We start from the raw sequence: 17,402 nt of genomic DNA, 5'->3' as shown, positions 1-17,402 counted from the left end.
ATCAGATAGAAGGGTGAACATGGAAGCAGAGAAACTGCCAAGCAAGCTATCAGAGTCTAGAGCAGACTTTGGTCTGCCTAGATTGGCAACAGTAGAGGTGGAAAATAGGAGATAAATTTAGAAAGAGGTGGGTATTTTAAAGAAAACATTAGGAAGTAAAACATTAGGAAGTAAAAGAATTTGCTCATGAACTGGACCTGGAGGAGTAAGGGAAAGGCAGGAGTCCATGGCGGCATTTGGGTAAATAAGACTTTGCCATATTAGTAAATACTCAAGAAAACAAGAAGAGGAAAAAAGGTATGGAGAGAGGAACGAGAGAAGGATTCCTGGAAAGTTCTATGTGAATTTCTCCTACTTTGCTCCCACCAACATGGCCACCTCATTTCTAAATGTTAGAAAATAAGAAACACTTGAAATTGCAAATGTGGATAATCAGTTAAATACTTCACAGACACCAGAAGCCTGTAGCCTATGAAAATCTCAAATTCTGCACCAAAAGCTATTTATCTCAAATAATTTCTTTTAACTTTTTTCCCCATTCAGTTTGTCTGTGAAACCCATCAGGAGTAGATTTTTGAGAGAACAAAAGGTCTTTTACATGTTTCTATCCTCAGAACTTAAATCATATCATGTATGTGTCTATTGAGTAAATATTATGCATATATTTAAAGACAAGAACTTTTAAACATTTACTTAGTCGTCTGTCATTTTTTTCATATCTTTCTAAAAGAATATAAAAACTCAATTGAGTTACTTTTGTGTAGAACCATATTTTTCCCCTGAAAATCACCAGATTAATGAAAAAAATTAAAATGTTGTATTTACCTTATAGTATAATGAAAACAGTTTTAGAAGACACAACAACAATAGCTTTTATATTGTTTTCTCTTCCTAAAGACATCAATTATAGAAGTGATTATAAATGTTAGAAAATATCAATTGAACTATTATATTTTTATTTAGATACCATCGCTGTGTGGGCACACAAAATCTCTATGTGAGATTACACTGAAAAGACATGGATGTGAAGAAAACTGGAAGACCTATACTGACTATTGTGTTCTTATCTAGTTAATACTCATTCTCAAAAAACAAACAAACAAACAAAAAACCCCTGCACTTTTAAAGGAGAGTAAGCTGTAAATGTTGGCAGTAATATAAATGAGGGGGGAGGGGCTACATAATAATCTTATTAATACAACAATAACTGTTACTGTCAGTAATGTTTTGGTCCTCACCATTTAAGTGCAACATTCTAATATTTATTCTAAATATAGTTAACTAAAATTATTTCAGTTAAGTTCAGTACAAATATGGTACAAGTTAGTTCATTTATAATTTCTTTTTTTTTTTTAAAGATTTTATTTATTTATTTGACAGATAGAGATAGGCTAAGAGGCAGTCAGAGAGAGAGAGAGGAGGATGCAGGCTCCCCGCTGAGCAGAGAGCCCGATGTGGGGCTCGATCCCAGGACCCTGGGATCATGACCTGAGCCGAAGGCAGAGGCTTTAACCCACTGAGCCACCAGGCGCCCCTCATTTGTAATTTCTTAATGTGACAGAATTTTAATAATCATATATAAGTTATAATACCATATTTGATGTGAGCAATAGATTTAATTTTTTAAAAATGCATTGAATATACTAATAATTTAGTTTCATATTAAATCCACTTAGGGAAAAGAGAAAAAGAAAAAAGTATAGAAAATGAAAGAATCATTTATTCATTCCCTTTTTGTTAAAAATCACAGACTATAATGCATGTGAATGTAATCCAAATTTATTAGTGTTTTATCTATTATCTGTAAACAGATAATTCCTAAACATAAGGTAGGTCCTATAATAAGAAGGGTAGAAATTGATAGATATCTCTGGTTCTACATTTACTGTTGGAACCTACATTTATTAGGCTTACTAGATTTCACTAAGCTGAAAATTAAGTTACCAAGCATGTCCTTTGTAGGTGACACAGAGGCAGAGCCACTGCCTAAATTCTTCAGTCTGATGCCACAATTAGGAAAAAGTATATAATCAAATCACAAATTTTAATTTTTAAAAATATGATATAATACAATGGTTTTGGCATCAAACTATATTTGAAAACAAAACAACTATATGCCACTTTGAGACAATTTTACTTAAATAATGTCAGAAACTCCCTTTACTGCATTCACGCATATCCTAGAATTCATACCCCGAACCCTCTGGACAGAAATAGATGGAAAACTCCCCTTCACCTATGGAATAACAAACACGCTCCCAACATCAGTATTGTTAAGCAACTAACACGCTTTCTCTGTCTTTGTAATTCCTGTGTAAAGTTGTCAGTGAAGGTCTTGGCCTCAGTGATGAAGCAAATATGGTTAAAATAAAGTTGATGTTATAGAAATACAAAGCCTCCAGGACAAAAATGCAGAGGAGACAGAAGTCACAGAATTCAACCTTAATGGAACAGTTAAAAAAGATAATATATTAAGAAATCCCAGTAACTGGGGTGCCTGGGTGGCTCAGTGGGTTAAGCCGCTGCCTTCGGCTCAGGTCATGATCCCAGGTCCTGGGTTCGAGCCCCGCATCGGGCTCTCTGCTCGGCAGGGAGCCTGCTTCCTCCTCTCTCTGCCTGCCTCTCTGCTTACTTGTGATTTCTCTCTGTCAAATAAATAAATAAAATCTTTAAAAAAAAAAAAAAAGAAAAAAGAAATCCCAGTAACTGATAGTATGCACCTCAGAAGCATTGGTAGTGATATCTAGATTTCATAGTTTCATATAAATGGTAAACATCAGAGCCTTGTCCTGTAGAAGAGAGGATGGCAAAACTCTCAGAACTGAAGCAGAAGTCAGAGATAACAAGATGACCTTTCCAAATCCCATAGCTTTTTTGGTTGAACTTTTCTATCTGGTGACTGGAGGGATTGGCCAAGTCCATTATTTAGGAAAGCTGCAGCTCTTCTCTCTGACAATTTCATCTTTTAAAATAAAAACTTTTATATGGAAAATAAATATTGTTTACGAAGCATCATTCATTCACAAAGGGTTATGAAGATCGTAATCAGTATGAACGTGACATCGGAAGGACTCTGCTGTTGTGAGCAGCCCTCTGGGACAATAAATGTCCAAACTCACAAAATCTTGTGCTGTCTGATTCACTGCCTAATGTTTCAAGAAGGCAGTCCTCCAGACAGTTTCTTTCACTTTTTCAACAGCCACTTCATTCTCCTTTAACACTTGTTTCTAAAACATTGTTTATTCTGTTCCTTGCCTCTCTCTCGCTTTAGGTCTGGAAGGAAGCTCAAAATGATTTTGCAACTAATATTTTTTCCTAGAAAAATGACAGAACACAAAGTTCTCATACAGGCTTTACACTAGGGAGAAATGTGAGATTAAACGTACTACATTCTGGATTTTACAAAACCAAGATTAAGGAATCGTCATTGTGATGTGAAATAAAATCCCCAGAAAAAAGTAGCACTCAAGCAGGAAATCTTCTAGCATATCTCAGAAGAAAAGCATCTGGTCGAATGCTTGAGTCACTTGTCCATCGCTCAGACAGAACTGCTCCTCACAGTTTTCTTGACAATTCTAAGGACCTGGGAGCCTCCATCAGGATTGATTGTCATTAAAGGGAGAAAGATCATCCTGGTGAAGGGTTATTTTAGCTAATAAAAAGCAATACTCTGTGATGTTCTGCTATGCCTCTTTCTCAAATAAAAAGCAAATTTAGATTGAGAAGAGAATTGACAAAATATTCACCTGGAAGTAGTTCCTGGAAAGTGTACCTTCCCTTACAGGTCTGGAGCGCCAACATGTAAGTTTATATGGGATTTTGTGAGGCCAACTCCTGTTTCTGGTTGAATCGATGACTTAGTCTTAAATTTAAGTTGTGCTCCTTAAAATGCATTTTAAAATTCTTTCTATAAGCTCTTTAATCACAGTAGTCTGGGTTATAATTTATAAATTTAATAAGTATAATTTACTATAAATAAGTAGTCTGGGTTATAATCTAATAAATATTTACCCACTAATGCATTGTCATCTATGAGCTGTAGTCTGATGCATTACCGGTCTCAGGAGACAATCCATTTAACCACATTGATGCAGGGTAAGGTAAAGGCATGAATCTTGCCAGGCTTCTTGGTTATACCATTTGGTGCCATGTTTGTAATACAATTCACCCAATGTACTTATAAAGGAATGTATTCTGAAATGTTGCCACTCGATAATCTGACCAAAAGTTAGCATAAAAGTAAATGTATTTATGAAGGATTGTCTGGGATAAATGCAACTCGTCTATTCTTCTGAATTAGAGAACACAAAAATCAAATGGCTTCAGAGAGCATAGGCACATATAAGTTACACCACAAACTGTTCTGGTGTGGATATTAAGGGATGGAGATGAGCATTATGGTTATCTGCTGGGTGCATTCCATACGATGCAGCACAAGAAACTCATTCCCATGCCTATCTTTGGTTTGCAGCCTGCCTGTCTTTACTCTCTACCAGCTGGTCAACCTATTATCGCTCTTAGATTAAGTGTGTGCTTCAGAATGCTAGCTGGACTCTATTTTTTACACCCCGTTACAATTGATTGTACTGAAATTTGACCTGTCACTAGGGTTTGAAGACATTTTTGGCTGAAGATCAAGGGAGGTTTGCGCTCTATGCTGTATTTTAATTAACTAGCCATTTTTTTGTTTGTTTGTTTCTTATAAAGCAGTGGGTTTAATAAAGCTGCTGTAGTTCTCTAGGAAGATATCATAAATAGTGATCAGATCATAATCCACACTGTCCTCAATTATGTGCCTCTAGGATCCTTGTTCCTGTTTCAAAAATAAAAATAGTGGAAACCTTCCCACTCCTACTCATGCTGGCTTTGTCTTCTCCCCAGGCAGAGGGTAGGGTTGTACCTCTTTGTTGCATGGTAGGGATGGCCTGGGAGTAGTGCTGGCTCATGGGTTTTGAGCACAGTGATCAGTTCCACTTCTGGTCTGGAGTAATTTGTTAACCAACATGAGTCCCATCAGGGCCCAGTTTTCCTCGACTGTTGCCGCTGCCAATGTTCCAGATAGTGATCGCCCTGTCAGCTGAGGTCAGTGAGAAACACAGTGAGAAGAATTACCACTCAAAGTGGACATGCAGTATCCTTTATTGTTCTTTATTTCAAGCCAGTGAAATTTCAGGACTTTTGGTTCCTGTATCCTATATTAGCTTGAATCCTCCTTGTGCCCACTTCCTTGTATCATTGGAAAGGTAGACGTAGAGAAATTCATGCTTAGATGAGCTCTCAGAACATGATTGTTTCCTAGGGTTGAGATAATTTGATTCTGGTCTTTATAGTCAGGATGACTGATAATGATAAAATCCATCATTATTGTATATTTAGACAATATATACACATATATCCATATTTGGAATACGCACATACACACACACGTATCTACATTTGGTATATATGTTTATATAAATATATATATTTGTTTATATATGTTTATATAAATATATATATTTGTTTATATATATTTATATATTTGTATATATATGTATATAATTGGGTCACAAAAAACAGACTGTCTCTATTTTCTAATGTTAATACTAAAAATAGAATGAATGCATAATTTTTCTGGAAAAAAATGACATAAGAAGTCTATAGAACATAATGAAGCTTATATTCCTTTCCCTACATTATGAAACATTTTTAGAATGAAAAAAACAAGGCCTTGCATTAACCTAGCTCTGCATACTCAAATGATAATTCATCAAGATGATGTCTTCTTAGATTATGACATGGCAAGTATGCAGTGGTTTTCCCGGCTCATGAAGAAAACACTTCATTATAATTAATGTAAGAGTGTTGTCGAAGGGACTTTCATTGCATTTCAGAAGATAAAATGTTTTCCTGATCTAGTTTTGCTTCCTCAGAGCAACTAGTTTGTTTTTATGTGGTAAATACAATGCTCATGTCTCCTTTTCTACACTGCCTTCTAGAAAGTTGTTTGCCAGATTTTAGGATCAGAACCAGCAAATAAAGAGGACCTTACAATATGTATTCTGCATGCTGATTTTAGTCTTAACTATTAGATAAAAGTTAAAGAGGCTGGAATATTAAAATGCAGAGAACAAAAAGTAATAGTTAAGTTTATGGGCTTTGGAGTGAGATCACTTGTATTCAATTCTAACTTTGCAACTTAGTAGCTGTCTTAATTGATTCAGGCTCCTACAACAGAAGACCATAGAATAGGTGACTTATAAACCACAGACATTTATTCCCACAGAGTTGGGACTTGAGAAGTCCAAGATCAAGACACTGGCAGATTCACGGTCTGGTGAGAGCCTTCTTCCTGGCTCACAGATGGTGATCCTCTAGCCGTGTTCCCTCATGGTAGAGGAGCAAAGGTCCTCTGGGACCCTTTCTCCAAGGGCACAAACTTCATGAGAACTCTACCTTCGCAACCTGATCATCTCTCAAAGGCCCCACCTCCTAATACCATCCCCTTGGGGGTTAGATTTCAACATCTGAAGTTTGGAAGAATATATTCAGTCTATAACAGTAGCTATGTGACAAGTTATTTCACTTAGCAAGTTATTTTACTGTGCCTAAATCACATCTTTAAAATGGGGATAATTTCCTCAGTGATTATGAGGATTAAAAGTGTTATTTTAGACAACTACTAAGAAGACTCAGTAGTTCCATGGACACTACCAAGAGCATTTCCTGACATGTTAATTATTATAATTATTTATCTAAAAATAAATGGCCAGTATTTGAAGTCATTCCATGTGACTCAGTCAATTCAACATGACCTGAGAGCACATAGTATGATGAACAGTCTAGATCTTAGAAATACCAAGAAGAATAAGACTTGGCCTTTGTCATAGCTCATGGGCTATATTAGCCTAAAAAGAGAAAGATACATAAACAGATCGTGTCAGAACAGGGGAGCAAAGTCAATAATAAGATGAATTATTTGGTGTTTGCTTAGACACAATTTGTTAAAGTATCAGTATAGACATTTCACTTTGAAATCTTCAAGAACATACTCATTTTTGTATCCCCTTAACCAAAGTTTTTGAAAACTAGAAAGCACTTAGGGATTGTGGAATAGAATAGTTAACTGAAGGTGGGACATTCAAATGGTGCTATCCAGCAGTCATTTTGTAAGACAGGCTTACAAATAAATATAATTACAGTTGTAATGAGTGACCTGGAAAAAGTGGAGGAAAGGGGAGGTAGGAAGGTGAGAGAGCCTGTCCTGGCATTTGGAGAAGGTTCCCTAATAATGTGTTGTCTAAGCTGAGAGCTGAAGGACAAATGGCAGTTACCCAAAAGAAGGTATTTTCCAGATAAAAATAACAGGGAATAAAAGCTGCTGTCAATTGTTTGTCAGTTGCTTTCAGGTTCCAGAAAATAAAAGAAGGGAAGAATAGTTAGTATAATAAGGAAGTGAAAAGGTGGCATAAGTTATAATTTTCATATCCTCAGGGCCCATCACTGACCCTCCCCATATAACATAGCCCCCTTCACCCTGTCCTTCTCTTCCCTTTCACCATATTGTGGTTTCTCTGTTGCACTTTTTTAAAAATTATCTTTGTGTTTTTATTGTATGTTTTCCCCCAAATTGAAAGTGAGTTCCATTTAAGATGGATCTTATTTTTCTTACTCATCTCCATAACTACAACACTAAGAACCAAACTTGGGTACATCAATGGTGCTCAATGAATGAAAAGAAAAAGGATTCAATGCCGGTAGTAAGAGAAGTAAGCTGGAGGCCAATCATGAATGGCTTTATACACCAGAAAACAGACTTGAGACTTTCAATTAATTAAAAACAAATGAAGAGTTTTAAGTAGAAGGGTTTGTCTTTTATTTTTATTTTTTAAAAGATTTTTATTTATTTATTTGACAGAGATTACAAGTAGGCAGAGAGGTAGGCAGAGAGAGAGAGAGAGGAGGAAGGAGGCTCCCTGCTGAGCAGAGAGCCCGATGCAGGGCTCGATCCCAGGACCCTGAGATCATGACCTGAGCCAAAGGCAGAGGCTTAACCCACTGAGCCACCCAGGCACCCCAGGATTTGTCTCTTAAAATAATCATTTATTGTTGTGTCAAGGATAGATTTGAGGGACTGAAGAAGAGGATCATTGTGGTTGAGATCATTAGAATGGCAGTAGGAAGGATGGAAAATGGAAAATGATAAATTTGAGAATTAGTAAGAAAGTATAATTAACAGGGCTGGGTCGTTGATATGAGAGAATGAGAAGACTTAATGTGGGGTGAACAACTGCCAACACAGTGTAACATTTCAATGAGGAGGAAGATGTAGTTGTGTTTGTTTGCTGCTTGTCTGGTGGAATATGGTAGAGATTCATTAACTTTCATAAATATGAGTAAATATGAGGTGTGTAAATCATCCAAAGGTGGTCAGGAAAGAACCTAGCTAGAGAAGTGTCTAATCAGCAAAGAGAGATCTGGAGGCCATAAGCACAGAGGAGGAATTGAATCCATGGTAATAGATGATGTTGACTCATGAGAAACTTCAGAGTTAGAATAGAAGAGTGTCTGGACTGTATCCCTGAGGAACTCAAGACAAGGAGGAAAGGCCCACAAAGTAGAGTGTGGTGGACCTGAGGGAGGGAAATCTGAAGAACCTGGGTCATGGGAGCCATGGTGAGAGTGAGCTCCAAGATAGAAGCAGTCTTCAATATGGTGGTTCTAAACACATCTCCGGGACAAAAGTTCTTCTGACTGGTGCATCTAATTAATAAATGTTTAGGTTTTATTTTCTCATACTTTTGTGTTTGAGGAGTAATATTGAGGAAAGATTGTTGCTTAAAATTGAATCAGGGCTCTAACAGAACACTGGACAATGGGACTATTGACATGGTGGTCCAGAGGAATGAACCAGATTGGAATGCGAATGCCCCAAAGAATAGCAACCAGTAGGGATGGAAAGAAGGCTGTAATTCTGAATCATACTGGGGTGTGTTGTATGTCATGAGTATGTTGGGCATGGGCTCAAGTAAGAACTGTTGTCCATATTTTAGTTATTAGCTTAGCCCTAGAGTTCCAAACCTCCCAAGTCCCAAGCTTGCTGCATCTGGATGGACAGTGAGGGTGGAGGAGGAGAAAAAAGAGTTGAAATTGGTGAAAGAAGTCAGAGAAGAGGAGGAGGAAAGAGTCCCTTTAGGCTCAACACTCGGGAGTTGTTCACAACTAGCAGAACCCTGGCAGGCATAAATGATGTTTGCATATCTCTGCTGTCATTGGAGATAGTCATTGGATTAATATGGAAATTGAATTTCTGATTTATCTCTGGTTCATGTCATTATAGATTCAGGTTGTTAAAGAATGAGCGCATACTTTCTGAGTCATTTTCTTCCAGGAATGGTGTAGCTTGAGACAGCACTTTTGAAATCTGCATTATATCTTTCAAGACAGTATGTATTTGAGGGCAGCCAAAGATTACTGGCATAACTTTGGAACTTATGAAATTTAAATCTATATTTTATAAACAATTGGACACTTAGCACAACACTGGAATAAAAAGAGGGTATACCTGTCTTTGCTCAGTAGAGGTCATTCTGATCAACAGAAATCACACTTAAAATAAGTAGAGTAGATGTAGAGGGCGCCATTGTTGGCATATTTCATATGTAAGTTGACACCATTGGAAGTATCAAGAAACGGCCTCTTTCTTTCTCTTTTTGTTAAAGATTTTATTTATTTATTTGGCAGAGAGATAGAGAGATATCGCAAGTAGGCAGAGCAGCAGACAGAGGGAGAGGGAGAAGCAGACTCTCTGCTAGCAGGGAGCCCGATGCAGGGATCTATCCCAGGACCCTGGGATCATGACCGGAACCAAAGGCAACCGCTCAACTGACTCGAGTCACCCAGGTGCCCCAAGAAATGGCCTCTTTCTAAATGAAAATTAATCCAACCCAAAGTATGAACACGGCATCACTTCAAAAGTGAATCTCCACATGAATCATCATCTGTGATTCATTCTTCCCCGTATTTTAACATTGTACACCTTCATTTATCTGTCCATTTATTTAGCAAATATGTACACTCATGCCAAACATTATTATGCTGGTGAATAGCTCAGAGATGACATCTTCCCTCAAAGAGTTCACAGTCTAAACAGAAAGAGAAAAGGCATCAGCAATGACAAGGCACTGTGTTCACGTAACCCCCCAAGTGCCATGGGATTCTGAACCAGACTTGGGCAAAGTTGAGCCTAAGACCAAAAAGGCTAGATGAGAAGGGTGAAGAGCAGTTTATCCTTACCTTTTGTATTTCTCCCCGCAGTAGAATTTCCCCTGAAGAGTGAGCCACTTTCCCCCTTTTAAACCACAGTCTAAATTTGATCAAGATTTCCACATGTTGATATTGATAAAAATACCACTAAATATTAAGAATGAAGAGAAAAAATGCAGAATATACAAACAGCACAGAAATAGTCAAATTTTCAAAGTGTAAGGTTTTGATCCTTAAGATAACTATAGATTGAGTCCAAAGAAGTAGTTAGTGCATCTTTGCTTACATCTAGCCTTGAGTTCTGCTCTCTTCAATCCACATCTTCTTGGGGAAGGCACATTTGTTTCTATCAGTGGGGAAGGAAAATTCTAGTAACTGTCCATTTCCCAGGAAAAACTAAAAAAAAAAAAAAAATTACTTCACATAAATACCTTTCATTCTTAATCTCATTCCTGGCAAATGAGAGAATTTTTCTCCCAACATCTAACCGACGTGTCTAAGGTACCCAAAAAAATGCATGCTCATAGTACAAAAGGTGATGATTTTACCAGTATTACTTTCATGATGTAACTCCATGTGTAATATGCATATATACAATAAGAAAGGGTACTAAAAATTACAGAAAATTAAGAAAATACCCAAATCATGATGAAGACTTAACAAAGGAAGGCATGGCCTAACTTCTAGGGGCTCCTACTGACCCAATCTGTCTAGGGTGAGTATCAAAATAGTGATGTTGATGCATTTTAACCCATCGAACAAAATCATTATTTATTCATCTCTACTGATATAAATAAATTAATGTGGGAGATAGAAACTTTCCTTACTGTAGAATGCAAACTAATACATATAGATGGAATTAGAAAACCCACATTTGGAAATCATCATTGTAATAATTGATTCAGACAAAAGTCATCAGTGTCTAACGGATGAAAGTTTAAAGAGTGAGAAGATAATATGTAGTTTCAAATATCTCCACACAAGGGAAATTTGTCACTTTATGGTCGAGAAATGTGGTAGCCAACGCCTTAACCAACTGATCAATGTTCAGTGCCTTCTGATATGGTATACTGTGAAGAACAGGGCATCGCTGTTCCTATTAAAATCCCATAATCTGAGTTTAAAATGAGGAAACATCACATAAGCCAAAAGTGGGAGACACTCAGAAAATATCAGGTCTACACGGATCCAAAATATCAAGATCACAAAAGGTGAGAAAAGACTGACCAAAATATTCCACACTGAAGACTAAAGAGAAATGATGCCAAAATGCAACACACAATTCTCGATTAAATCCTGGACTGGTTGGAAAAATGTTTTTCTGCTACAAAGGCCATTTTTGGGACAATTGCTGAAATAAGAATGGGTTTCTAGGATTAGAAGGTAATATTTTTTTAACATCAATCTGATTTTGTTGGATGGACTAGAGTTATGTAGGAGATTGTCATTTTCTTTTAGAAAATACACATGGGTATTTCAGGTAATAGGCCATCATGTCTGCAAATTATACTCAAATATTTCAAGGGGAAAAAATAAATGATAGAGATAGAGACAAATATAACATTTGGTCAAATGTTAATAACTGGGGAACTTGCGAGCATTTTTTGTTTGTTTGTTTTTTTATTTTATTTTATTTTATTTTACTGTTCTTGCAACACGTTTGTTAATGTTTAAATTATTTCAAAATAAAAAAATTAGTGAAGCAAATATGGAACCAAAAGGTAAGTGGCATTATCTATATTTCAATGTTACTTCATACTTTCTCAAGCATTATCCTATATTATACTGAAGGTAAAATTACACTTCAACTTATTTTTTCTTCATCTTATGTTTAGTCTTCTGCTTCAATGGACAACAGTTTTTAACAAAACATACACAGGTTGTAATGTATGACTAATATACAAACTTGCAAAAATAATTTAATCATTAAGAAATTTTAAAAAGCTTATGAAATTTAAAAAAAAAGTCTTGATCTTATTGCTTTCTTTTTCCAGCTGATATAAATGGAACAATTTAGAATCAAACATTCAGCTTTGTTCTTGATAGACACAACAATACAACTCAATTTGCTCACCCTTTCTCTCTTTGCTAGGTTTCTTATGTCAAAGCTATTGACATTTGGATGGCAGTATGCCTCCTTTTTGTGTTTTCAGCACTTCTGGAATATGCAGCTGTAAATTTTGTATCAAGACAACACAAAGAACTTCTGAAATTTCGACGAAAGAGAAAGAATAAGGTAGGCAATTAAAAGCATTGTGTTTAGCGGGATACCAGTTTTCACTGAAAAGTAAATTTGTTATATGAAATAGAGTGGTGCAGAGAGGAAGTGAAGTCTGAGAACCAAAAGATACAAATATTTCTTTGGTTTTGTCCAATCGAAACGGAAATTGTCAAAAATAGCTTCAGGGATAAAATGGTGACGTGCAGTTCTACTTTACACAGCCTATCTACTGGCATGAGAGCTATATCAACCTCTTTCTAATGTACTTCTTGGAACAACACCATTTTTTGCTTCAATTATCAAAATATATCATTTCTTACTTGCAACATGAAAGTGTTCCTGATGGTCTTACTTGACATGTCACTGGCTATAGCTATTAAGTTGTTCCTTTTATCAAACAAATTCCTTTCATCGTTTCCATGAAATACCAGTTATTTGTTAATGCTATGACGTTCATGTAGAACTATGTGGTCTCTTGCTCATGCATACTTTCATGTTTTTAAGATATTTATACTGAATATTTATACTGATTTATACTGAATCTCTAAAGATATTTATACTGAATTAAGATATTTATACTGAAACACAAGAAGGTGTTATTATTGCCTTGCCATACCTGTTAAATGAAACCCAGAAGAAATTGTATTGAGAATATCATTAGGAGACCACAGGAAGTTGCAGAAGTAATCTCATAATTGAATTTGGATGCACAGAATGGAGTTGTTCCCCTCTATTAAGACTTGTAACGTTTTCTTTATGTGTACATGAGCCCGATCAACCCCCCCTTTCTTCTTCTGGAAGGGAGAGTTTCTATTGACCAGCATATCTATGAGTTTACTTCTTTTCATGTGAATGTGCCAACTGACATTTAAAAGCAAATGGATGCATATGCAATAGAGAAATATCAAAGTTTATGCAATAGGAGAAATTATGGCCAGAATCTGATGTATTGGAATATTTAAGTCAAAACATACTCAAACCTTAGAAATAATACTCTGGTTCATATAAGATGCATTTTTAAGGACTTTGAAAGGATTTAATTTTTTTTTGAGGTTTTCTTGTGGTTTCTGAATTATTCACTGCAATTTACATGTTCATAAAATTTTTTAAAGCCCTAAGCCCATGATCTCTCAGTACTGAGCATTAAACATATTCTAAAGTAATAATGAATTCAGTCATGTCTAATTGACTCCCTCATCATGATAAATACCCAAATCTCAGTATCATGGAAGGAACATCAAGGACTGTGATCCTCTGAGTAACTCATGGGTGGGACGAAAACAGTGTCTGAGCTTTTATTTGATCAAGTTGGTATGAAAATAAAAGCACATCATTTGTATATTGAAACATATTTTAATAGAGAGGTTCACTTTTCTCTATCTCTTTCTCCCCACCACACCCCCATCTACAGGTTTCCTTATACTTTTCTTCATCTTTTTCTCTCTCTTTTCTCCCCTTTTTTCTCCCTCCCTACTGCCTACTTGCTCCTCTTTCCTCTCATGACACTTGGCACTGGATGAAATACTATCACAGGACAAAAAATGCTGCATCATAACAGTAAAGTTCCTGTTTTCCTTTCCCTTAAATGACTAATACAGACGATTTTTCCTTCTAATGTCATTAATCTGAAGTAAAGTAATACTTATTTCCCTTTCTCATTTTGGTTTGCTTTTTCACTTTTATTTTTCCATTTCTCTGCCTTTCTCCTCCTTCCTATACAACGTAGAATGTATCAACCAGGTGCTGGAAAATACTAGGTATATGATGTCCAAAGGGCGATTGAGAGTTCACATTCCACACCCACCACACATCCAACAGCCACAGAATCCAATGGGTAACAGAATAGACTGTAACTGTAGATGCTCAGTTTTGGTTCTCCTTTAAAAAAAAAAAATTATCCTACCAAAGTAGCTCTTGAGTTTCACTCCCAGTAAGAATATCAGGATATATAGTGAAGCCCATAATTTTTTACTCACAGAAAGATGACGATTAAATTTTCTAATGAGTGGCTCTCTAGGAAAATATAGAAATGCAAGAAGAGTAGTATCTTCTTATTTTCTAATGACCAGTTGAAATATTCAGGGAGCGAATATTGTAGTGGAGATTTAGTGCAAGAAAAAAAAATAGGGTTTTTGTTTTGTTTTTAGTTCATTTCATACTTGGGGGCTTGGATACCTTGCATATGTGGAAATTGATTAATTTGATACATATGTATGTGTAAATGATATATGCAATTAAAAACAGTTGTGCAATTATATTTACTCATATATGACTTGATTCTCTGGTTTCTCAATCCCTCTTGGTTCACTTTACCTTCCCACAGACAGAAGCTTTTGCATTGGAGAAGTTTTACCGTTTCTCAGACACGGTAAATTCACTTTCTTAACTCTAAGTAGAGGAATGTGGTCATCAGTGGAAAAAGCAGAGAGCGTATTCTGCACCCATGCAGTGTTTGGTGGGGAAACACGGCCCCTTGCATAGTTAAAGTTAAACAATCACCATGCCCCTTCAGCTAAGGATAGTCTCTTTTTCAAACTCCATTTGTCTTCCCTCAATCAGTAAAAAATATTTAAATATTATCCTTCATCTAATCAACTGAGTTATTTGATTGGTCAAAATGATCTTTAAATATACATTAAACAGAAATAACACATATAATCTTATAATAGTCTACATGAAAGGAATAGTCATTTGTCTTGACAAAATTAGTTCTAAAAATTCATAGAAAACTTATTTGTACAAATAAGTTCTAAATGCACCCTTTCTTGTCAGAAAATAGAGAACTACAAATAAGGCAAAAATAAAATACTTTGTTCAACCTATGTATCTCTAGAATCCCTTCTTAATGTTAAGAGACGTTGAGATTCTTTATAATAAAGGAGCGATTTTGGTTTTTTGATGGCAGCATCCTTTGAGATGTTTGATTAAAAAGAGATCACAAGGTCAAAATAGTTAGAAAGGTAGTCTATGCTAGAGCAGATTAGTTTTTGGACTTGACCACTATAATATAGCATTCAATGATTGCATTTAAACACACTCAAGCCAAGAATTTGGGCTGGGAAATAATAAACAGTCCAGTCTATTAAAACTAAATTTCTAGGGACGCCTGGGTGGCTTAGTTGGTTAAGCGGCTGCCTTCAGGTCATGATCCCAGCATCCTGGGATCGAGTCCCACATCGGGCTGCTTGCACAGCAGGGAGTCTGCTCACTCTCTCTGACAAATAAATAAATAAAATCTTTAAAAAAAAAAAAGCCAAAAAACTTAATTTCTGAAATAAAGTGCAATTAAACATACCTCCCCAGATGATTCTGCTGCACATCTTGGTTAAGAATGGATATAACATTAGATGCACAGACCAGAAACATGTTACATTCATCTAATTGAAGGTTTCTCAATTTCATACCACGTATCTAGAGCCAGTATTATTTTAAAGCATTTACTAAGTTTTCTTATATTATAACATGTAATCATTCAATTATTTTTTCTACTAATATTGTATATTTGTTCCCAAAATAGCTAGCCACTTCCCACTTCACTTTTATTTTTTCATCCCTGGGGGAAAAAATTCACTTGATCCAATTACTTTTACTTAATTATCTTAACTATAAATTTTGACAAATTTTAATTGCTTTGTGTTTGCATAACACAAATAGCTTCTTTGGGAGAAAATATATTTAAATTTCTAGTAACTAAGCAGTTAATGCCTATAGGAGCTTTAGTATAAAAAATACATTTAATTAAGTATTGCTTTACAAGAACAATGCACAAAGAAGTCTGATGACAACTTAGGTTTACTTCAGCAGCAATCAATCAATACCTGTTTTTTAAAAAGAAACAGAAACAGTATGGTAATGCAAAGACATTCATTAGAAATTTATGATTCCATTTATTTTGTAATAATGCAAATTTGGGGGTGATCATTTTGACTTTTTGAAAACTATTTTTCTCACCCTAATGACCCTCTGGGCTGACCAAATTCATTGTTTTTTAAAAAAAATATGTATTTTGCTGAGAAACAGAGCAATGTAAATCTTTAAATCAACATAATCTAAATGAGTCTAAATGAGCTAAATGTTGGCCCCAAACCCTTTATCTTCACGAGTATGGACTTAACATAGTTTTCCCAAGCACTCTAAGTTGGCAGAATAGGCAAAGTAAATAAAATAGCCTCAATATAAAAAGTTTGTTACAGCAGGGGACCTTACCCTATTCCTAGGAAAGTTTTAACTTGGTTCAGCATTGGCTTAGCATTGTATGGAATCTCTTATATCTGACCTTTTCCCTATTAAGGTACAAGTGGTCTTTTGTGAAAGACTACAAGTTTGCTCTTGCATCCAAAGTTCCCCACCCCACACTGTCATAGCCTGCTGTGTGCTGACTACCCACTGCACCGTGTCATAGATGCTTCTCCCCAGTGCTGTATATGTATGGGTGTATGCATGATACGAAAATACTTTGGTCAGAAGTTTGCTCTTCCCACGTGTGATATCATCACTTTAGTCCTGCAAGGGTATAAAGATGTGCCAAAATGTTTCTGAATCTATGTTCTTCTTTAAAAGAAATGGCTGATACGGGGTTGCATTTCACGTAGCTTCTCCTGCATCACGGTGTATTGATGCAATGGTTTGCGGAGAGAAGACATGACCCACGGTATTCTAGCGCCTCTAGCTTCCTGCTTGTTATTGTGTAGTCATTATTATGTACATGCTCAGACGAAACAAAGGTGGACCGTTAGTTCTAGATTTGAGAAACAACCACCAAGTTTAGATTCTGCGAGCCACGATGGTTATCTTTATACGATTAAGGTATCACTGACTGTGTTTTGACTATCTGTACAAAACTTGTCATTATTTTATTGACTTACGTGTTTACATGCTGTCTTACTTCAAAAATAACTCAGGGTAATTTCTAAGGATAACGAATGATTGTTTTTAC

General features: G+C 35.9%; 1 protein-coding gene across 3 annotated transcripts in view; it reads left to right on the top strand.

Moving 5' to 3' along the window:
* GLRA3 (glycine receptor alpha 3) overlaps positions 1-17,402 on the top strand; it is a 200,244-nt gene that overhangs the window by 170,774 nt on the left and 12,068 nt on the right. For 2 of the 3 annotated variants that reach the window (XM_047717427.1, XM_047717428.1), the window contains one exon: positions 12,338-12,481. In XM_047717427.1, the coding sequence (XP_047573383.1) occupies positions 12,338-12,481 (144 nt within the window). Of the gene's footprint in view, positions 1-12,337; positions 12,482-14,789; positions 14,835-17,402 lie in introns of all 3 variants that reach the window. The other variant, XM_047717426.1, reaches the window with a different exon arrangement.

Source organism: Lutra lutra, chromosome 2, assembly GCF_902655055.1.
Source record: "Lutra lutra chromosome 2, mLutLut1.2, whole genome shotgun sequence".
NCBI classification, from domain to species: domain Eukaryota; kingdom Metazoa; phylum Chordata; class Mammalia; order Carnivora; family Mustelidae; genus Lutra; species Lutra lutra.
Note: the sequence above shows the minus strand (reverse complement) of the source record. Positions and strands in the feature narration are given on the sequence as shown.